Source organism: Hyla sarda, chromosome 2, assembly GCF_029499605.1.
Source record: "Hyla sarda isolate aHylSar1 chromosome 2, aHylSar1.hap1, whole genome shotgun sequence".
NCBI lineage: Eukaryota > Metazoa > Chordata > Amphibia > Anura > Hylidae > Hyla > Hyla sarda.
Window position 1 is genome coordinate 397,885,525 of NC_079190.1, and position 23,139 is coordinate 397,908,663.

Consider the following 23,139-nt stretch of genomic DNA (forward strand, 5'->3'; position numbering starts at 1 on the left):
GCTCACTGGACCTGTTGTTACGTGCCTTGAGGGGGTGTGGTTTCCAAAATAGTGTGCTATGTGTTTGTTTTTTGCTGTTCTGGCACCTTACAGACTTCCTAAATGCGACATGCCCCCCAAAAACCATTTCAGCAAAATTCACTCCCCAAAATCCCATTGTCGCTCCATCCCTTCTGAGCCCTCTACTGAGCCCGCCGAACACTTTACATCCACATATAAAGTATTTCCTTACTCGAGAGAAATTCGGTAACAAATTTTGGGGGAATTTCTCTCCTGTTACCCCTTGTAAAAATTCAAAAAATGGCTCTACAAGAACATGCGAGTGTAAAAAATTAAGATTTTGAAATTTCTCCTTTACTTTGCTTCTATTCCTGGCAAACTTTCTGAATGTCATTTTGAATATATAATGGGGTCATTTGTGGGGTATTTCTAACATGAAAGCCCCTCATATCCACTTCAAACTGAACTTTTTTTGTAAAAATTTTTGTAAAAAATTGGAAAATTGCTATAATTTATTTGGGATGTCCATTTTCCTTATAAACTTCAAAGCTTCAAACTTATAAGCATCAAAGTGAGTTTCAAAGTGAAAAAAAATGCAAAATTTTCAAATTTTTCATCAAATGTTTGAATTTTTCACCAAGAAAGGATGCAAGTATCGCCAAAAATTTATCACTAACATAAAGTAGAATATGTCACGAAAAAACTGATTTATCAGAATGAATAGTAAAAGCATCCCCAAGTTATTTATGCTTAACCCCTTAAGGACCCAGCCCATTTATACCTTAAGGACTCGGCCATTTTTTGCACATCTGACCACTGTCACTTTAAGCATTAATAACTCTGGGATGCTTTTACTTTTCATTCTGATTCCGAGATTGTTTTTTCATGACTTATTCTACTTTATGTTAGTGGTAAAATGTTGTCCATACTTGCATCATTTCTTCATTTTTTACACTCGCATGTTCTTGTAGACCAAGTTTTTGAATTTTTACAAGTGGTAATAGGAGAAAAAGCCCCCCAAAATTTGTAAAATTCGTCAAACACCTGTGGGTGTATTAAGGCACACTATACCCTTTGTCATGTTCCGTGAGGGGTGTAGTTTCCAAAATGGGGTCACATGTGGGTATTTCTTTTTTTGCGTTTATGTCAGAACCGCTGTAAAATCAGCCACCCCTGTGCAAATCACCAATTTCGGCCTCAAATGTACATGGTGCGCTCTCACTCCTGAGCCTTGTTATGCGCCCGCAGAGCATTTTACGGCCACATATGGGGTATTTCCGTACTCAGGAGAAATTGTGTTACAAATTTTGGGGGTCTTTTTTTTTCCTTTTACCTCTTGTGAAATAAAAAAAAAGTATGGGGCAACACCAGCATGTTAGTGTAAAACATTTTTTTTTACACTAACATGCTGGTGTAGACTCCAACTTTTCCTTTTCATAAGGGGTAAAAGGCGAAAAAGCCCCCCAAAATTTGTAGTGCAATTTCTTCCGAGTACAGAAATACCCCATATGTGGCCCTAAACTGTTTCCTTGAAATTCAACAGTGGCTGTCCAGAAATGCTGGGAGTTATTGTTTTGCAACAGCTGGAGACTCCGTTTTGGAAACACTGCTGTACAATAAGTTTTTCATTTTTATTGGGGTGTACAGTGCAAGGGTGTATATGTAGTGTTTTACCCTTTATTTTGTGTTAGTGTAGTGTTTTTAGGGTACATTAGCACTGGCAGGTTACGGTGAGTTTCCTGCTAGGAGTTTGCGCTATGGCGAAAAACCTGCCTGTGTGAATGTACCCTCCAGCTGTTTCAAAACTACAACTCCCAGCATGTACTGACAGACCGTGCATGTTGGAAGTTGTACTGTTGCAACAGCTGGAGACACACTGGTTGGAAAACCTTCAGTTAGGTTCTGTTACCTAACTCAGTATTTTCCAACCAGTGTGCCTCCAGCTGTTGCAAAACTACAACTCCCAGCATGCACTGATCACCGAAGGGCATGCTGGGAGATGTAGTTGCGTACCTCCAGCTGTTGCATAACTATAACTCCCAGCATGCCGAGACAGCTGTTTGCTGTTTGGGCATGCTGGGATTTGCAGTTTTGCAACATCTGGAGGGCTACAGTTTATGGACCACTGCACAGTGATCTCCAAACTGTGGACCTCCAGATGTTGCAAAACTACATGATGATTTTTTGAAGGCGAGGAGGAAAAAACGCCCAGCATGCCTAGACAGCAAACAGCTGTTTGGGCATGCTATGAGTTGTAGTTTTGCAAGATCTGGAGGGATACAGTTTAGAGACCACTGTATAGTGGTCTCAAACTGTAGCCCTCCAGCTGTTGCAAAACTTCATGATGATTTTTTGAAGGCGAGGAGGAAAAAACAAAAAAACGTAAAAATATAATCGTCTGAGTCCTTAAGGCCCAAATGGTCTGAGTCCTTAACCCCTTAAGGACCTAGGGTGTATGGATACACCCTGGCTTCCTGGTACTTAAGGACCCAGGACGTATCCATACGCCCGTGGGAATTTCGGTCCCCGCCGGGCGGGGACCAGACCGGGGTGACCAGACCGGGGCGCAAAACACCCTACGCAAATCGTTTTTTCCTCCTCGCCTTCAAAAAATCATATCTCTTATATTTTCATCCACAGACTAGTATGAGGGCTTGTTTTTTGCGTGACCAGTTGTCCGTTGTAATGCCATCAATCACTTTACCATAAAATGTATGGCGCAAACAAAAAAATACTATTTGTATTGGAAATTAAAAAGAAAACCGCAATTTTGCTAATTTTGGAAGGTTTCGTTTTCACGCCGTACAATTTACGGTAAAAATGACGTGTTCTTTATTCTTTGGGTCAATATGATTAAAATGATACCCAAGATAACATACTTTTCTATTACTGTTGCGCTTAAAAAAAAAAAAAAATCCCAAACTTTTTAACCAAATTAGTACAATTAAAGTCCCCCTATTTTGAAGACCTATAACTTTTTCATTTTTCCGTATAAGCGGCGGTATGAGGGCTCATTTTTTGCGCCGTGATCTGTACTTTTTATTGATACCATATTTGCTTATATAAACTTTATCCATTTTTATTTTTTTTTTGAATAAAATGTTATAAAAAAGCTATTTGACTTTTTTTTTTTTTTTTTTTATACATTCAAGCCGTTCACCGTAATTATTTTACTAGTTCAGATGTTTACGCACGCAGCGACACCAAATATGTATATAAATTATTATTTTTAACACTTTTTGCAGGTGAAATAGGAAAAAGGGGACATTTTACGTTTTTATTGCGGGAGTTTTTTTTTTACTTTATTTTTTTTACACTTTTGTAGTCACCATAGGGGACTATTTATAGCAATAATTCGATTGCTAATACTGTTCAGTGCTATGTATAGGACATGGCACTGATCAGTGTTATCGGTCATCTTCTGCTCTGGTCTGCGGGAAGGCAGATCAGAGCAGAAGACGCCGGGAAGGCAGCGGAGGAAGGTGAGGGGACCTCAGTCTGCCGTGCTGGATGATCGGTTCGCAGCGGGCGATCAGATAATCCATTTTAGTGACTGCGATGCTGCAGATGCCGTGATCTGAATTGATCACGGCATCTGAGGGGTTAATGGCGGACATCCGCGGGATCGCGGATGTCCGCCATTACGGGCGGGTCCCTGGCTGCTATCAGCAGCTGGGACCTGCTGCGCATGATCCGGGCATCGTTCCGATGCTCGCGGTTATACTTAGGACGTAAATGTACGTCCTGGTGCGTTAAGTACCAGCTCACCAGGGCGTACAATTTTACCAATTTTACATCCTGCATCGTTAAGGGGTTAAGGCTCACTGTACCGCTTGTTACGTTCCTTGAGGGGTGTAGTTTCCCCAAATAGTGTCATGTGTTTTTTTTTTTTTATGTTCTGGCACCATATGGGGGGGGGGGGGGTCCTAGATGCAACATGCTCCCCAAAATCCACACTCTGTCGCCGTCATCACATCACTACGCACGCCGCTCCTATTGGATGACGGGACGGCCTGCGCGACAACGTGATTACGTCGAAGGAGAGCGCCGGTCATGCAGGGAATCCCGGCACGGAACAGTCACTTAGAAAGCAGGTAAGGTCCCTCCCGGTGTCCTGTAAGCTGTTCGGGACACCGCGATTTCACCGCGGTGGCCCCAAACAGCCCGACTGAGCAGCCGGGTTAGTGTCACCTTCCCTTCAGACACGGCGGTCAGCTTTGATCGCCTCGTCTGAAGGGTTAATACAGGGCATCACCGCGATTGGTGATGTCCTGTATTAGCTGCGGGTCCCGGCCATTGATGGCCGCAGGGACCGCCGCGATAGGTGTGTATTTGCCGTACAAAACGCACCAACTTTTTCCCCGCAGTTTTGGGGAAGAAAAAGTGCGTCTTATAATGCAAAAAATATGGTACTTGGCTAAGCATTTTTGTTTTGTGAATGAGTCGGGGAAGGCAAGCGGGTGTAGAGATATGCTGCCGCAAGACTCCTATGTTTCCGTTGGCTTATGTCTCCTACTATATTTTCTGGTATAATCATTGTATATCTGCAGGTGTCAGCAAGGAGCACTGTGGTCAGACAGAAAAGAAGTCAGGTAATTTACAAATCTGTTTAACTTTCTGGCACAACATGATTTGAATTTTTTTTTTTAACAATTTTCTCAACGGAGTACCCCTTTAAGTAACTTCTGAGTTACATCGGTCTATCTGCACTGCGTCAAAGTGGCCAACCTATGGTTTTCCCACCTGGCTGGAGATACGCGTCCCTCCCTGTACACTGCTAGGAAGAAACATGCCTTTCAAGCCACCGGGATGGGGAAGAGCCACTGAGACTTGCCCAGGGATTAGTTACCTTGGTCCTGGTATAATTTTCAAACTATGATTACCCTGAATTGCCCAAGCGTCTTAGAGTAATTCATAGTGTCCCAGCATTGCTATTCCTGCACCAGTTTAGCTGCCCACGGTTTTGGAAGCATAAAACTGATGACTGTTTCCCCTTTAACATGTTACAAAATCTATTCTTCTGATTTCTATGTAGTTGATAGAGAATTCCCTTGATAGGTGTTATAATTCTAAAAATACACGTTTTTAGCATTTAAAAAAAAAAAAATGTCAAATTTTGGCACAAAGCTTATTTGTTCAAAAATTCTTACTTGTCCATTATTCTGTGCCCACCACTTTTGGCCCGACGTAAATTATAGCGGAAATCTCAGCCAGCTCAAAGCCACAGATATGCCAGGTTTATTGACAGACTGGTGACTCTTAAAGCTCTGACACCTCTACACGCATGTCTTAGTAATACCCCCACCTACATTGGGCTGATTTTAGAGATGCATGTTTGTTATCGATCTTCTGCTTTATAAGTGAAGTCCAGCTGTGCCGCTTTCGGACCATCTTGCATGGTTACAGTTACTGATCTAGAGTCATGTTCATTTTTCCCTGGCCCTTTACAAAATAAGAGCAGTCACTAGATAAGTTGCTATGAGAAAATTCATTTTTTTTCTCTGCACAAATTTTGATACATTTTCCACAATGTCGCACATAAAGAGACAGAACCAGTTTAAAATAATGCACAATGTGGTCTTTTTATTTAATCTTTACTAAGACAAGTAAATTATTTTCATACAGATTTAAGTTCTTTGAACCTACCACAGTTTAATCCTTTTATTACACCGTAAGGTAACAAGATGTGCGTGTAACCATGGGCATTAGTGCAAATTTGCTTCTTTCTTAGGTACCATTCTAAACTATATAAGAATAATTCACTTTAAAAATTCAAACATTCACATTCAAGTTGGTAAAAAGAAAAATATAAAAAAAAAAAAAGAGACACTATTCACTTATGGGTTCTTAATAAAATGTAATAAACAATTTAAAATTGTATTCATTATATTTACTAATTTGTATGGAAAATTCTGAAAAATATGGAGTTACTAAAATGTATAGAAAAAACAGAAAAAAAAATACTACCTTTGTCGCTTTATCCGTACAGGACCTATATAGCAGTTTCACATTTTAGTTAGAGTAGGCATAATGTCTTTGTAGAAAAGATTCCATGGCAACATACGCCTGTGAATTTTACAGTGCATTTCTCCCTATATATATATATTAAAACGTGCAAAAACTATTGTAAAAACATGTTTCACAAAAATGAATATGGCTTGTTATCTCAGCAGTAATTTTTTTTTTTTATATTTCCAAAGTTTCATGTGGCTGGCATTTTGAAAGCTATATTCACATATATTGTACTGTAATCTGACAAATTTAGGGTGCAGAATCTGCATCCCATTTCCATATCAATTCCATCATGTCATAAAAACTTAGAAAAAGGTCTTCAAATATCACATTCTCTCTTTAGACTATGTTCACATATCCCCTGATTAAAGTGTACCTGTCATTTGCAAACACTTTTTATATATATGTTAGATATGGGCGGAACAAGCAGCTCTCTGTACAGGCTCTTGGCTTGTCAGTCAGCCTGCTGTGTGAGTCGGGGTGTGTGTCATAGAGCCTCAGTGCAGAGAGCCCTGCCCACACTTTTTGTATTTTCTTTCTGCACAGACACACACAGGCAATAGCTGCAGGGACAAAGCATTTTTTCCACACGAAGATATACATTTTTTTAACCAATGTATATAACAAATATACATATAGGGTATATTTACACGTACAGTATCCTGTGCATATTTGTTGTGCAGGATTTGAGGCTGGGGATTTGAAGTTGGGTTCACTTAGTTTACATTGAAATTTGCAGCTTCAAATCCTGTGCATCAAAAATACACAGGATACTGTACGTGTGAATACCCCCATAATGTTATCATCTACATTATATATAAAGTTTTTGCAAATTACCATTTAAATGATAACTAGGTGATTAGTTGGGGTCAGATCACTGATCACACGAACAAAGGTCAAAAATGGAGAAGCAGTGCACATGTTTGGCCACCGCCCCATTCCCTGCTTAAGGGTACGTTCACATGCGCAGATTTACAGCGTATTTTACACTGCAAATCCGCTGGTGAAGGCCCGCTCTATGCTGGCTTTACATGTGCCTGCTTGTAGTGGCAATACGCCGGTACCAGCAGACACACTGCAATGTGCGAGTCGCAGTATACTCTCACGTCGCGGGAGCTCTCTGCCTAGCTCAGAGCAGGGAGAGTGGCCGCGATGTGCGAGTACGCCGCGCACATCGCTGCAGGGTGTCTGCTGGTGGCGGCGTATTGCCACTACGAGCAGGCACATATAAAGCCAGCATAGAGCAGGGCCTTCACCAGCAGATCCGCAGCTAAATACTCGGCGGAGAGAGAGAGAGAGACAGAGACAGAGAGAGACAGAGACAGAGAGAGAGACAGAGAGACAGATACAGAGAGACAGATACAGAGAGACAGATACAGAGAGACAGATACAGAGAGACAGATACAGAGAGACAGAGACAGAGACAGAGAGAGAGAGATTTAAGTTGCTTAGAAGACATTTGACCTCCAATCCTGTGATCTGTGCAAGTTGTTTATCAGGAAGTTCCTGATTTCATTGCAGGAGTTGTGCAACCTCTGGAGGTGCACAGTTTAGAGACTGCTGCACTTGAGTATAGCTCAAGGAATGCATACGGCTGGTGAGGAAAGAACTGTTATGTGGGCACCTTGTAAAAAGTATAGAGTAATGGAGGGCAGTTCTAGTATAAGAAAATGTCAACTGACTATGAATTCCATTGGCAGGGAAAACAGCATCTTATTATGACATTGACAGCTTTGCCACATTATTATTTCCGGGCATACTCTTGTTACTATGTATTCATCTGCTTATTGTTCTTCTTGCCCTCACAATAGCACCTAGTGCATTTTGCCTAAATCAGAAAATCATGACTGTATTTTTTAATATACCTTGTCATGTACAGGAGGGAAACAAAATGCAGCAATAATAATAATAATGTAGGAGCATAAAGCTATCTGCACAATCTATATGTTTCTTTGGAGCAGGGCATAATGGATTTATATAACATATCTCCTACGAAGATGTTACAGGAGAAGGATTATAAAAAAATAAAAATAAACTTACCATGAGTAGGGGCGTGTGTAGTTGATCCATGTTTTAAAGCACATGTTTGCTTTTGCTCCAAGGTTACAGGATGCATGCCTTTAAATTAACAGTTTGTGTGTGTGTTTTACAAAAGCAGTGACAAAATCTACATGTCAGAATACACCCTTACAGATCAGGTGGCATCCAAAATTCTGCCGAGACATCACTCATATCTATGTTTGAGCAAAGCTTTCCATTCTGAGTTTCCTTTTTATGAGGAATTTACTAAATATTAACTCTCCACAGCATTTGCGTTGATTCCTAAACCTTTCAACTCCATACCTTCAGAACTGTTTGCATGCTGCTCCACACTATAATACTAAGTAATGCAATATATTTATGAAGGTCCTTCATTTCTTAAGCAGAGAATCGTGATAGATAGCTGAATGAGCATTGTGACCTCATGTAGTCCAGCTTTAAGTAGATCACACCCATCCATAGGGGATAAAATGGTATTCAGAAGTGAACTTATGTTTTCCTGTATATGTTGGAAGACATGACAGATTCCATACACTTTAAACTTAACCTATAATAATAATATTTTATGTATGTGTTCCTATGATTTTGTGTTTACGTGGATTGCCATTATGGTCACAGAAATACGGCTCCTGTTTAGACATTTTGTATATATAGGAAATGAAGGATAAACTTTTTTGTACTCTAGACTTGAACGATGAAACCCCATTTTGCTCCTGTAAGACTGCTTTTATGCATTTGGCTAAATTTACGTTCAAAGTATTTGTTTCACAAGCTTATTAAATATGTACAGTACCTGGACTACCCTCAACCATTACATAAAGTTACTAGTGGGAAGTATCCATAGCTTCCGATAAAAAATTTGGCAATTTTACATATATAAACAAGAAAGCTGTTAAAAAGCACAAAACCCAGCGTTGAAAAATGAAAGCACATTCCATTCAATAAAATAAGGCATTGGAAATATTGCACATTTAAAAAAATTCAAGAATACCTTTTTGGAATACTATACATTGCAGTGAATGTACTTATTAATTTCCTTCAAGTTTTACACCCAAATTATTGGGTGCGTGCAAGGCACTAGACTGCTGCGGAGCACAGCATGCATAAGTGGAGCTGACTGATTCCAGCCAGATTTACCCTGACCTTCCACTCCCCATTTCATTATGTGACATATCCACATCGATATCTGGGTGATACAAGTCGCAGGTCTCATACATATCTGGGACATCCACATTTCCATTCATTTCTCGAAGTTGTTGGTAGGAATAAGTCCAGTCCTTACTGTTTCGTCTGCAGGACCAGACCTGTCTAATGTTGAAGACAATACTAATCACAAGTAGCCCCAGAAGGGTACAGCTTAATCCTACCCAGATGTGCCTGCAAAACACAAATATACCGGCACTCATTAAAACAATGATAATAAAATAAAATCTGCCATGGGGGATGAACTTTTTAAATAATAAAAAAAAAAAACAAACAAACAAAAAAAAGCTGTTCAGCTTCAACCACAGCCAGCAAAATGGAATGCATGTCCAATAAATAAATGTTCAAAGCTTTAAAAAAAAAAAAAAACTAACAAAAAAAACTAACAAAAAAAAACACAACTTGTACTCATGTAGATGTCCCAAATACCTGCACACCTTTAAAAAAAAATAAAAAAAAATCCTCTTACCTCTCCTCCTGCCACGCAATGAAATGATGTCATTTTATTGTGCAGCAGGTCCTGCACCACTCCGAATAACAGCGTGAAGGAGAAGTTCCTGCATGTCTAACAGAGCAGAGGACGCAGAGGCCTTGGCGTAGGAGCAAAGTGAAGGTAGGAATGATTATTGTTTTATTGGTGGTGGTGGTGGGGGGGGGGGGAAACTATTCCTAATGGGGGCTACCTAACAGAATGTTCCCTACCTACCTGACAACTGGGGCCTTTAACCTTAAAGTGGAATGTTCCCTACCTACCTACTGGGGGCTTCTATTTAATGGGATCATCATACTAAAGTCAGCCAATTCTCTAAGGTGTATGGCCGCCTCCTGACTCTCAACAGAAAGATGATGTCAGTAGAAAGAAGGGTCAGGCTGCTGGATTTTTGTTGCCGAACCCTATTGTTCTTCCAAAGATAAACAGGAGCTAAAGAAGTCAAGCAGGCTGAGATCTACCTGCCACCATGATGAATGTTAGTAAATATGTGCCAGTCAAATGTGTAAATTTTGTTTATTTTATATTTACTATTAAAATTTTATATATTAGTAACGCTGTTATATTTACATTTATTTTTCACTTCTATCATTATGCACCAAGGGTGGTGAGGCCCTAGAGGTGTAAGCTATTATTTTGTCCAGATTTGTAAATTACTTCTATTAAAAAATCTTAATCCTTCCTGTACATATTAGCTGCTGAATACAACAGCGGAAATTCTTTTCTTTTTGAAACACAGAGCTGTCTGATGACATCACGAGCACAGAGCTCTCTGCTGACATCTCTGTCCATTTTATGAACTGTCCAGAACACCATATGTTTGCTATGGGGATTTCCTTTTACCCTGGACAGTTCCTAAAATAGACAGAGGTGTCAGCAGAGAGCACTGTGCTCATGATGTCAGCAGAGAGCTCTGTGTTTGAAACGGAAAAAAATTTCCACTGTAGTATTCAGCAGCTAAAAAGTACAGGAAGGATAAAGATTTTTTAATAAAAGTAATTTACAAAGCTGTTTAACTTTCTGGTACCAGTTGATTTAAAAATAAAAAGTTTTTCACCGGAGTACTCCTTTAACCTCTTAAGGACCCAGGACATATGAGTACGTCCTGGGTCCCGGTCCAGCGATATAACGCGGGGTCACACGGTGACCCCGCATCATATCGCGGCGGGCCCGGTGTCATAGTGAAGCCGGGACCCGCCTCTAATAGCGCGCGGCACTGATCGCGGTGCCGCGCGCTATTAACCCTTTAGCCGCGCGCTCAAAGCTGAGCCGCGCGGCTAAAAACGAAAGTAAAAGTTGCCGGTTAGCTCAGGGAGCTGTTCGGGATCGCCTGGGTATAATCGCGGCCTCCCGAACAGCTGTAGCACAGGAGGAGGTCTTCTTACCTTCTCCTGCGCTGTCCGATCGCCGAATGAATGCTTCAAGCCTGAGATCCAGGCTTGAGCATTCAATCGCCGAAAGCACTGATTGATCCATTCCTATGGAGATGGATCAATCAGTGTAAAAGATCAGTACATGCAATGTTATAGCCCCCTATAGGAGCTATAATATTGCATAAGAAAAGTGTAAAAAAAAAACTCATTAACCCTTTCAATTATCCCTTCCCCTAATAAAAGTTTGAATCACCCGGCATTTCCAAAAATAAAAAATAAATTATGTAAATAATAATAAAAATAAACATATGTGGTATCGCCGCGTGCGGAAATGTCTGAATTATAAAAATATACTGCTTTTTAAACCGCTCGTTCAATGGCGTACGCGCAGAAAAATTCCATAGTCCAAAATAGCGCATTTTTGATCACTTTTTATACCACAAAAAAGTGAATAAAAAGTGATCAGAAAGTCTGATCAGAACAAAAATGGTACCGCTAAAAACTTCAGATGACAGCGCAAAAAATTAGTCCTCAAAGCGCCCTGAACACAGAAAAATAAAAAAGTTATAGGGGTCAAAAGATGACCATTTTAAACGTATAAATTTTCCTGCATGTATTCATGATTTTTTTCGGAAGTGATACAAATTCAAACCTATACAAGTAGGGTATCATTTTAACCATATGGACCTACAGAATAAAGATAAGGTATCATTTTTGACAAAAAATGTACTGCGTAAAAACAGAAGCCCCCAAAACTTACAAGATAGTGTTTTTTCATCAATTTTGTCGCACATTGATTTTTTTTCCCGTTTCACCGTAGATTTTTGGGTAAAATGACTAATGTCATTACAAAGTAGAATTAGTGACGCAAAAATTAAGCCATTATATATAATTTTAGGTGAAAATTTTTAAGAGTTATGATTTTTTAAAGTTAAGGAGGAAAAATTGAAAATGAAAAAACGGAAAAAGCCCGGGTCCTTAAGGGGTTAAGGTCAAAACAGGCTAAGGAGTAAAGGGGTTAAAGTATTTGGTTGGCTATCTACTACATAACTGGGTTGTATAGTTTGTATTTTATATACATGTTTCTAAGTTTTAGGCTATCAATCCATCATATAAAAATGTAAAATCCACAATATACTATGAAAAAGAGATAAAATTCTTACTCAGCAAGGTAAGTTACTTTGGCATCAGAGGGTACAGCTTCCCACCAGGATGAGTATAACACAGATTCCATGCAGGAGCCGACTGAAATATTAGAAGAGATTTCTATCAATAAAACTAATGGCGGAAGGAGACCATGCAGAACAAGATGCATAAATAAAATGACCACATAAACTACATAAAGACAATAAGGAAAACCAAACCTTTTGATAAAAGCGCAACTGTCCTAAGCTTCTTGGAAAAGTTGCAGCTCCCTGTTGCAGGATGGCAGTAGCACTGTTTTTCACATTGGCAAACATCTTGGCATCCTAAACCATAATAGCCAAATGGGCAAACTAGAATAAAAGATACAGTGTTAGATGTAAGCAGATGATATACACATCACATCTGTGCCTCATAGCACATGTACATTCATTTCACAATAAGATGCTGATGTGATATGGGCTTATAATATTTATGATAGACCCATCACAATGATGCTCACATTGCCTTGTGTACAGAATATAAGGTTTTCTTTAAGAAAAATAAGTCACAAATTTGGCAATAAATACTTGTGAGAAGCAGAAGGAATAGTGCTGAGTGTCCGCATACAAGTATAGAAGGACAACTTCCTATAAATTAGAGTATAACATGGAATGGGAGTACACAGGACTGTATCTATAACAAGGGGGCATCCTCTATGTTTAGAGGAAAGAAGGTTTCTACACCAGCACAGAGGGGGGTTCTTTACTGTAACAGCAGTCAGACTAGAGATATAAAATGTCTAGAAATTTTAAAGCCACCAACAATTTTTTCAGGAAAAATGCTACATTTTCTGAACAGGAAATAAGTAAACATTATCTGTGATGGGGAGAACATTAATAGGAATCAGATAAATGTCTATTAAGGCCAATCTAAGAAGACAAACAATCAACTACTGTAATACCAACAAGATGGATCCCAGCCACAACCAAACTAAACTGAAACCTTTTCCCTGCAGCGCCCCTAGAGACAGAAATTCATATTGCTCTCCTTTAACAATTGCATTCTCAGTATTTGCATTGTATTCCAGGATTTGCTAATCTTTAGGCGGTAAAGGTGATATATTGGTGGTATATATAAAGGTGAAATATTCCATAGCGTAAATACCATGTTATAAATATTATTTATCAATATAAAAAGAACAAATTCAATACTCCATTTTTTTTCCAGTTTTTCCAGGAAGAAATTTTTTTACAAAAAACACAATTTGTTAACCCCGATTTTTCAATCACTAAGTGAGACTATGGAACATGATAAGAGTTCAAATAGGGCCTGGATGTACTGAAGAGTAATAACATTACAGGACAGAACAGTGATCTAGGGATTTATTCTGATGCCATATTGGAGTCAGGAAGGAATTTTTCCCCCTGGTATGGGGCAATTGGCATCAGCCTCATTTTTTGGGGGTTGAACTTTTTTTTTTTCTAACATTATTAAAGTATGTAACTATGTAAATCATGCTCGCTACAAGCACTAAAACTACTTAAGGACCGCCTTTTATTCTGCTATGAAAACATCTGCATTTTCCTTTGCTGTTGTTAATGGTCACAAAGTGCTCAGAAGTAAAAAGCTTCATATTATTAATGATTTCATGTTGCAGAGAGACCGAATATAAGGAATTACCTTCTTCACAGTACAATCCTGTGAATCCTGCTGGGCATTTACAAGTACCATTAATATGGTCACATGTCCCATTGTTCTGGCAACGACACACACTGGTACATCCATCTCCATAGTATCCATGGCTACAAGCTGAAAAAAAAATGCATATACTCTAAAATTGATCATATTCATGGCACTCAACTAAATTATATACATTTTATTTTAGATAAATATTGTTAAATTGTTTTCCTGAATTAGGAAAAGGGATGTGTTTTTTTCCCTAGGTATCAGTGTCCTGTATTTCAGCCCAGCATTATTTGCGTAAATAGAGCTGATGTACAATACCAGAAAACTTAATGCCCTAGTCCCTAGTAAACAAGTTAAACACATTTTCAAATCCTGGCTTAGAAAGAAAAAAAAAAATAAAAAAAAATGTATGACTGTCCCTTCTCCTGACTGTAGTTTACAAATAAGGATTTAAAACACTGCAGTGCTAAAATAACTGAGAGCCACATCACACAGTGTAGGTTAAGTCAATAGTTTGCATCAGTTTTTTTTTTCCTTCTTTTATGCCATAACCAGGAGTGCCACAAAAAAAAAAAATAATCTGAAAATAGTTTGTGACTTTTGGCCACAGCTACTTCTGTCCGCAGATCCTTTGCTAGTCCTTGCTCACAGGCGCACCAATCAATAATTCCCCTGAGACTGTCAGGCTTGATACCTTACACCCCTAAAACAAAAAAACTAGCACAAGTAATAAGTGTATCAACAGGAATATAAAAATTTTGACTGAGAAAAAGGGGTGGGAGGGCATTATTGGTGATTGTGGGTGTGTCAGGTAGGGTTTAAATTTACTATTTTGAAATAGGGTTGATCTAGACGTTTGTCCAACACCTGTAATTGATGATATACACACGTATGCCTCTCTCCTATAAGAGCCTTGTATCTGAGGGGAAGAGGCTATTCTCCTGGAGGCTGTCATAATTATCTATGTTAGGCTGGGTTCACACCACGTTTTTGCAATACAGTTTTTTTTTCCGGTTTTTGATAAAAAAAACAGATTCCTCAAAACCTGACTAAACTGTATCAAAACGTGTGTACAAAGTTTTATCTGTATACGGTTGAAAACTGTATACGGTTTGAAAAGTGATGTCCGGTTGCATCCGTTTTTTAAGAAAAAAACTCATACGTTTTGAACTTTTCACTCCATTATGAATAAAGTTTCACTTGTTTGATTGAAATTCCAAGGAAAAAAAACTGTGCAAAGTAAAAAAACGTATGGTAAAAACTGGATGGAACTGTACGCACATACAGTTCTGTACAGTTCCCATTGACTCCCATGTTAAAAAAAAAAAAAAAAAAAAAACATACGGGTCAATACGGTTTTTCACCTGGAGCAAAAACCGTGGTAGGCCACGGTTTTCTGTCCAGAAAAAAAAAAAAAAAAAAAAAAGTTAAAAACCGTGTGGTGTGAAAAACGGAGACAACCGTATGCAATATGGTGCATACGGTTTTGAATGGAAAGTCTATGGGCACGGTTTTCTGTACAGTTGCATACGTTTTTTTTTTTTTTTTTTTTTTTAAACGTATCCAAAAACTATATAGAAAATCGTGGTGTGAACCCTCCCTTAACTGACTCCCATTCATTGCAGCTGCCATAAAGCACATGCACCCTGCTAAACTGTCTGTACAGTGTGTGTCTTCAATATGGACACCACTTGGAAAGTTCTTACGAAAAGAAATAGCTATAACATAAAAAAAAATAATAATTCTGCAGACTTCACTCTAATTATGAAATATTAAGAAAAAAAAAAAACCCAGAGAAAGTCCCTTTCTACATGATATACATGAGTGCAAGACTGATTGTTGCAAAGTAAATGACTTTGTATGTGTGCATCCAATGTATATTGTCACCCACATCCTAGTGTTAATGTATATTTCATCTTGTTTGTATTTTCACTGGACACAAATACTATTGACTGTAATAAATATAAGATACATATATCCATCTATATATGTATACATGTCTTCCAATAAATTAAAGCTGCCACATTCTGTGATATTCATGTCCGCCATCCGGTGAAGGTCCAAGGTGAACGCTAAGACCTGATGTACACATAGCAGCCTTAGTGCCATGAAAGAAATAGGTCCTGTCTGTTGTAGAACACATAATTATCCCAATAATAAGTCACAAAGTAAAACAAGCTACTTCAGTGTGGAGGATTTAACCGTTTCCTGTACGACCTGCATACGGCCACATACTTTTCCCTTGAATATAATACCAACACAGCATGCCCCCGAATCTAATACTACCACACACTGTTCCCTGACTATAATACTGCCACACACTGTACCCCGACTATAATACTGCCCACACTGTGCCCTTGAGTACAATACAGCCACATGCTGTGCCCCAAAAATAATATTGCCAAACACTGTGCTCATAAGCAAATGTTTATACCTCTGTTATCCTTGAAACAAAGAATGAGGTGTCTGAACTGTGCCACTATTGCCCCTATTAACTGTGCCAGTATGCCCTCCATGAACTGTGCCATTATGACCGCCCATAAACTGTAGCCAGATGCCCCCATGTGAAGGGTGCACATAAGTCAATCCTGTGACTCTCCAGCTGCTGCAAACTACAACTCCCATCATACACAGACAGGCGGTCATGTTGGCAGTTGTAATTATACAAGAACAGGAGCGCTACAACTGTTCACCTCAGAATGCTTCCCTCTCCCAGGTACAGACTGATCTGCTGCTCTGGCTTCAGGCCTGGCCAGAATAGAATGATGCAGGCAGTGCTAATCGCATGTCTGCATCATAGAGGAAGAGCTGGCAGTTGTTTTTGGCTGCAAATGAATGCGGAGAGAGGATGCCTTCTCAGGGTACTGGCTGGTGTTCTGGATGATTGGTGGCTGTGGTCTGAATCTGGACCACAGTCTGCCAGGTAAATACCTCTATCTATAGCAACTTGTAATGTAATTCGAAAGGTAGGTGGTAAAATGTGCAGCACAAACAACACAGGTATTGTACAAGAAATATATATTTTGCCAAAAACAAAAAAAGCTGCTGTACTCCTGTGTTTGGCACATGGAATTATTCGCTTAGCCAATCAGTGGCTGACTGGGGGACACCACCACATGCAGACCCTGAACCTGGAATCGCTACACAGCAGGACCAGAGCAGCGTGATACTAGTGGCAACAAGGGAGCAAGAAAGGAGAGTACAGTTTTTTGTTTTTGTCACCCGTTTGAGCATCACTGTACAAAACGCAATTCTAAAAGAGCAGAAAGACAAATTTTAGGGGCATTGTAAACGTTTAATCCCCTGCAGAATGCCTGTACTGCTGCACATTATGCCTCCTTTTCAAAGCATCTATAAGACATTTGTGACAAACTAATTTGTCAGAATACTCCTTTAGTTTTCTCTCCAACTCTCAGTTACAGCTTATAATACTAAGTTTTCCTCATGCTCTTTTTATTCACCGTATCATCAACATATTATAAAATAGCTTAAATGGGCACTGTCCGATACAAAGATTTTTTATATGTTGCACATCTTGGCAAATCATTAAACCTTTCTAATATACTTCATAAGAAAAGGTTATTTCCTTTTTATAGAAATCATGGCTTATAAAATCATGGCTATGTCTAAGCTGAAGCACAGGCATGGACAAAGTCCAGTAAGTGAGGGTGGGCTAGCACTCCTCTGTGCTCTCACTCCTGTCCGACAGCACTCCTCCGCGCTCTCACTCCTGTCCGACAGCACTCCTCCGCGCTCTCTCCTGTCCGACAGCACTCCTCCGCGCTCTCTCCTGTCCGACAGCACTCCTCCGCGCTCTCTCCTGTCCGACAGCACTCCTCCGCGCTCTCTCCTGTCCGACAGCACTCCTCCGCGCTCTCTCCTGTCCGACAGCACTCCTCCGCGCTCTCTCCTGTCCGACAGCACTCCTCCGCGCTCTCTCCTGTCCGACAGCACTCCTCCGCGCTCTCTCCTGTCCGACAGCACTCCTCCGCGCTCTCTCCTGTCCGACAGCACTCCTCCGCGCTCTCTCCTGTCCGACAGCACTCCTCCGCGCTCTCTCCTGTCCGACAGCACTCCTCCGCGCTCTCTCCTGTCCGACAGCACTCCTCAGTGCTCTATCCTGTCCGACAGCACTCCTCAGTGCTCTCTCCTGTCCTATCAGACACACAGGGGAGTACTAGCCCATCCTCACTTATAGGACTTTGTCCATGCCTGTGCTTTAGCTAGGACAAAGCAATAATTTCTATAAAAAGGAAATAACATTTTCTTATGAAGTATATTAGAAAGGTAAATGTTTTGCCAAGATGAACAACATATAAAAAGTTTATTAAACTGACAGTGCACATTTAACAATAGACATTTTGGTTATGAGTAAAGTTTACCACTGCTGCAGTTACTGTCCATCCAGCCCACGTCACAAACACATCCACCTGTAGAAGACAAAAGGACCAGCGGCCATTAGAAAGCCATTTCCAGAGATGTGACTCCTATCATTTTGATACTACACATGTACATTAGAGGACATACATACCTGGGGTGCAGGTCCCATGAGCGCTGCAGTTCGAAGGTCCGCAGCTTAAAACTTCACAGGAGCTCCCCATCCAATAGCCTGTACAGTGACACTCTCCTGCGACACACTTTCCATGGCTTCCACAGTCTGGGGGATTACATAAGGGTTCATGGACACAAACAATTGTAGACACACTCCGAGGGCAACGCCACATTGGATCAAACACACTGTGGGCACAAAGTAAAACTGTATAATAAATAAAAATATGTAAGTGCATGTATCAACTTAACATGCCCCACAGAAAACACCTAGGTGTGAGCATGGTTTAAACCCTTAAAATGGGTTATTTGGAGATAATTTATTTCTGGCTGGGGACAGTTCCTGTCGAGACAACCCCGGTCCTTCGATGTGTTGTCTCAGCAGGAACTGCCCCACTGAGCCAATCAATGGGTGCAGCAGTGAGCCGCCTCTGAGGGTGAGCAGGCAATACCTGGAAAAAGGAAGAAGAGGGGACAAAAGGGAACCAGGAGCAGTAGGAATTGCAGCCGTCAGAGAATCAGGGTACATGAGTCTCACTTCTTACATTTTCACCAGCCCCCAGCTAAATGTATTTGTGTACAAGGATTAAATCAACACATATACTGTATACACATTTCCTCAAAATAAATTGTGTATCTATAAATATGTTTTGATTTCATCAAAAGTAGTATTCTTTCTTGTGTACTAGGTGTCAGGATATTATTAGGCACCTGTCACAATGACTCTGCTCAGAGTCATGTATATTTAACGCTATAGTGTGATAGCTTTTGAATAGAGTATTACCATGAGAGGGCTGTATGTTGTGGATTTATTGGATTATTTTAAATAACTAAGTTAAAAAGGAATAGTGCGGTGAAAAATAACTTATCCCCTGTAACTTTTTGCCATATACAGGACTGTATGAGGGCTCATTTTTTGCACTGTGATCTGTAGTTTACATCTGTACCACTTTTGCATATATGTGACTTTTTTTTATTGGGAGAGGGGCTTATTTACTTTTATTAACCCCCTACTAACCCCTTAAGGACCAGAGTTTTTCTTTGGTTTTTGCACTTTTGTATGTTCCCCCTCACCTTCTAAAAATCAGAACACTTAAATTTTGCACCTACAGACTCATATGATATGGCTTGTTTTTTGCGCCACCATTGTACTTTGTAATGACATCATTTCACCCCAAAAATTATGGAAAAACCAGAAAAAAAAATTGTGGGGCAAAAAAAAAAAATAATAAAAACACACACACACGCGCTTTACTATGTAAGTTTTGGGGGCTTCCGATTTCAAGCAGTGCACTTTTTGGTAAAAATGAGACCATATATTTATTCTGTAGGTCCATAAGGTTACAATAATACCAAATTTATGTAGTTTTTTTTTGTTAAAAAAAAACAAACTATAAACTACATGCAACTAAATTAGTATGTTTAAAATTGTCATCTTCTGACCCCTATAATTTTTTTTTTTTTTTTTTGTGCCGTGATCGGAAGTTTTTGTTGGTACCATGATTGTTTTGATGGGACTTTTTGATCGCTTTTTATACATTTTTTAGGGTATACAAAGTGACCAAAAATACGCAATTTTGGACTAAATTTTTTTACGTGTATGCCATTGACCGTGGGTTTTAGGTAACATTTTTATAGTTCGGACATTTACGCATGCGGCAATACCACATATGTTTAATTTTATTTTTGTTCAATTTTTTTCTAAATGGGAAAAGGATTGAAACTTTTATTCAAGAAGGGGTTTAATCACATGTATTCACTTCTTATTTTTTACACTTTTTTTTTTAGCCCCCATTGATCAGTATTATCTGTGCTTGATTGCTCAAGTCTCAGGCTTGGAGCAATCAAACGACGATCGGACAGCATGGCACACAGTAAGTCACCTCCCACTCTCCTCTCAGCTGTTCAGGACGCCACGGTGGTCCGGAACAGCTCCGCTGAGCTAACCGGCAGTATTTTCTGCCGATTTAGACGCCACAATCAACTTTGATTGTGGCGTCTAAATGGTTAATACCGGACATCAGCCCGATCGTTGATGTCCGGTATTAGCCGCGGGTCCTGGGAGCAGGCCACGAGCGTAAATATACGCTTGTGGTCGTTAAGGGATTAATGAATATAGACATGAACTTGCATAAAAGGCTACAGTAGGGTATGTAGGCACTATGGTAGATGTTGGCTGGGGGTCCTATAAAACCATACATAGAGGCATATAGTAATCAAATTATGCTTGGTCTTACTGTTCAAGTTTTTTTTTCTTTTTTTTTTCTAAATGTGCCATCAACATAGCACAATTGCCAGAGCAGATAGACTGAGCTACAAGTCTACTAGACAAGGTCATGAAGCATAGATCCAACCGGGTAGGAATCAGTGATAAATAGAGGTAACAATAACTGAGCATCACCAAAACAGATCTTAAAATTTTCAAGACTGTCATCATGGGAGACTCCACTATGAAGTATTTAATATGCATTCACAACAATATTGCAAATGAACAAAATTTGCCATCAATGTAGACTAAAAGGAAAACAAGCCAAAGGGCGGAGAAAAAGAAGGAAAGGGTAAAGAAATATGGTAGAGGGAAGGGGGGATAGAGAAGAGAGAGTCTGACTAGGGTGATAAAGAGCAGTAAGGAAGACTACTCAGGTAGGGAGCACCAGTAATCATCCGATAGGCTCCAAATAGAGGACAATGAAGGCATGGTATTATTTAGAAAGGGGATAAAAGGTACTCCAAATTCCAGACACCCTTGATCATGGAAACAAGATCATAGCGGAGAGGGATGATGAACCTGTTTCCAATGGAGGGAGGCAATTGGCCAGTGTCAATATTCAGCTTCAAAACATGCCTACTAAGCCCTTTAACAGAGACGTTAAGCAATCACTATACAGAATGCATTGGAAGAGTGCTGCTCAAAGTGTCTGCTATTAGGTAGCGTACCATGGACTAGTAAGTAACAATATTGGCACATTCCCAGTAAATGTGGTATAAGGAAACTTGTTGGGTGCCACCACCAGCAAAGACTGAACAGGCTGGGTTCAATTTTTAAATAAGAAAGGGAGTGTGGTACCAGTGCAGCATCAGTTTACCATATATACTCGAGTATAAGCAGACCCGAGTATAAGCCGAGACCCCTAATTTCAACCCAAAATCCCAGGAAAAGTTATTGACTCGAGTATAAGCCTAGGGTGGGAAATACATCATCCCCCCGTCATCATCCAGACCCGTCATTAACATCCTCATCATCATCATCACCGCCTGTCATCATCCAGACCCTCATCATCATCACCTGTCATCATCCCCTTGTCATCATCCCACACATCCCTCCTTCATCATCCCCTTGTATTCATCCCACACACCCCCCTTCATCATCCCCTTGTATTCATCCCACACACCCCCCTTCATCATCCCCTTGTAATCATCCCACCCACCCCCCTTCATCATCCCACCCCACCCCTTCATCATCCTCGTCATCATCCCACCCACCCCCCCTTCATCATCCTCTTCTCATCATCCGCCCTCAGTGGTCTTCAACCTGCGGACCTCCAGAGGTTTCAAAACTACAACTCCCAGCAAGCCCGGGCAGCCATCGGCTGTCCGGGCTTGCTGGGAGTTGTAGTTTTGAAACCTCCGGAGGTCCGCAGGTTGAAGACCACTGTGGCCTTCAACATCATCCAGCCCCCTCTCACCCCCCTTTAGTTCTGAGTACTCACCTCCGCTCGGCGCTGGTCCGGTCCTGCAGGACTGTCCGGTGGGATAGTGGTTCCGGGCTGCTATCTTCACCGGGGGCGCCTCTTCTCCGCGCTTCCGGCCCGGAATAGAGGCGTTGCCTTGACAATGACGCAGAAGTACGTTGGCAATGAACGTACCTCTGCGTCGTTGTCAAGGCAACGTGACTATTCTGGGGCCGGGCCCGAAGCGCTTAGAAGAGGCCTCCCCGGTGAAGATAGCAGCCCGGAACCACTATCCCACCGGACAGTCCTGCAGGACTGGACCAGCGCCGAGCGGAGGTGAGTACTGTACAGAACTAAAGGGGGGTGAGAGGGGGCTGGATGATGTCGAAGGCCGCGGTGGTCTTCAACCTGCGGACCTCCGGAGGTTTCAAAACTACAACTCCCAGCAAGCCCGGACAGCCGATGGCTGCCCGGGCTTGCTGGGAGTTGTAGTTTTGAAACCTCTGGAGGTCCGCAGGTTGAAGACCACTGCGGGTGGGGGAGTTCACTCGAGTATAAGCCGAAGGGGGTGTTTTCAGCACGAAAAATCGTGCTGAAAAACTCTGCTTATACTCGAGTATATACGGTATATTGGTTCTCTAAGGATTCTATAAAGTGCCTAAGGATGACTGAGCAGCCCTAGACCATATACACCCTCTTCCAAATTATTATGCAAATCATTTAACTAAATAATTGATGTAAATAACAGTCAGCATAATTCTCATGTTATCAACTATTACAAGTACAATTCAAATTTTAATGAACAAATCTAATGATTATTTTTATTTTTTTTTAAACATAAAACTGCACTGTTCATAGGACCCCTTATTTGATAGCAGCTTCACAAGTCTTGCATCCATTGAACTTGTGAGTTTTTGGACAGTATCTGCTTGAGTTTGCTTGCAAGATGTCAGAATAGCTTCCCAGAGCTGCTGTTTGGAAGTAAACTGCC

The 23,139-nt window shown here is 40.5% G+C and overlaps 1 protein-coding gene across 3 annotated transcripts in view; it reads right to left on the reverse strand.

Moving 5' to 3' along the window:
- Positions 1-8,361: 8,361 nt before the first annotated feature.
- Positions 8,362-23,139, reverse strand: part of NAGPA (N-acetylglucosamine-1-phosphodiester alpha-N-acetylglucosaminidase) — a 34,561-nt gene continuing 19,783 nt past the window's right edge. For 2 of the 3 annotated variants that reach the window (XM_056558752.1, XM_056558750.1), the window contains 6 exons: positions 18,461-18,666; positions 18,312-18,359; positions 13,924-14,052; positions 12,483-12,614; positions 12,282-12,363; positions 8,362-9,429 (listed from right to left, as the gene is read on the reverse strand). In XM_056558752.1, coding sequence (XP_056414727.1) covers positions 9,186-9,429; positions 12,282-12,363; positions 12,483-12,614; positions 13,924-14,052; positions 18,312-18,359; positions 18,461-18,666 — 841 coding nt within the window. In that variant the 3' untranslated portion in view covers positions 8,362-9,185. The remainder of the gene's footprint in view (positions 9,430-12,281; positions 12,364-12,482; positions 12,615-13,923; positions 14,053-18,311; positions 18,360-18,460; positions 18,667-23,139) is intronic. The other variant, XM_056558753.1, reaches the window with a different exon arrangement.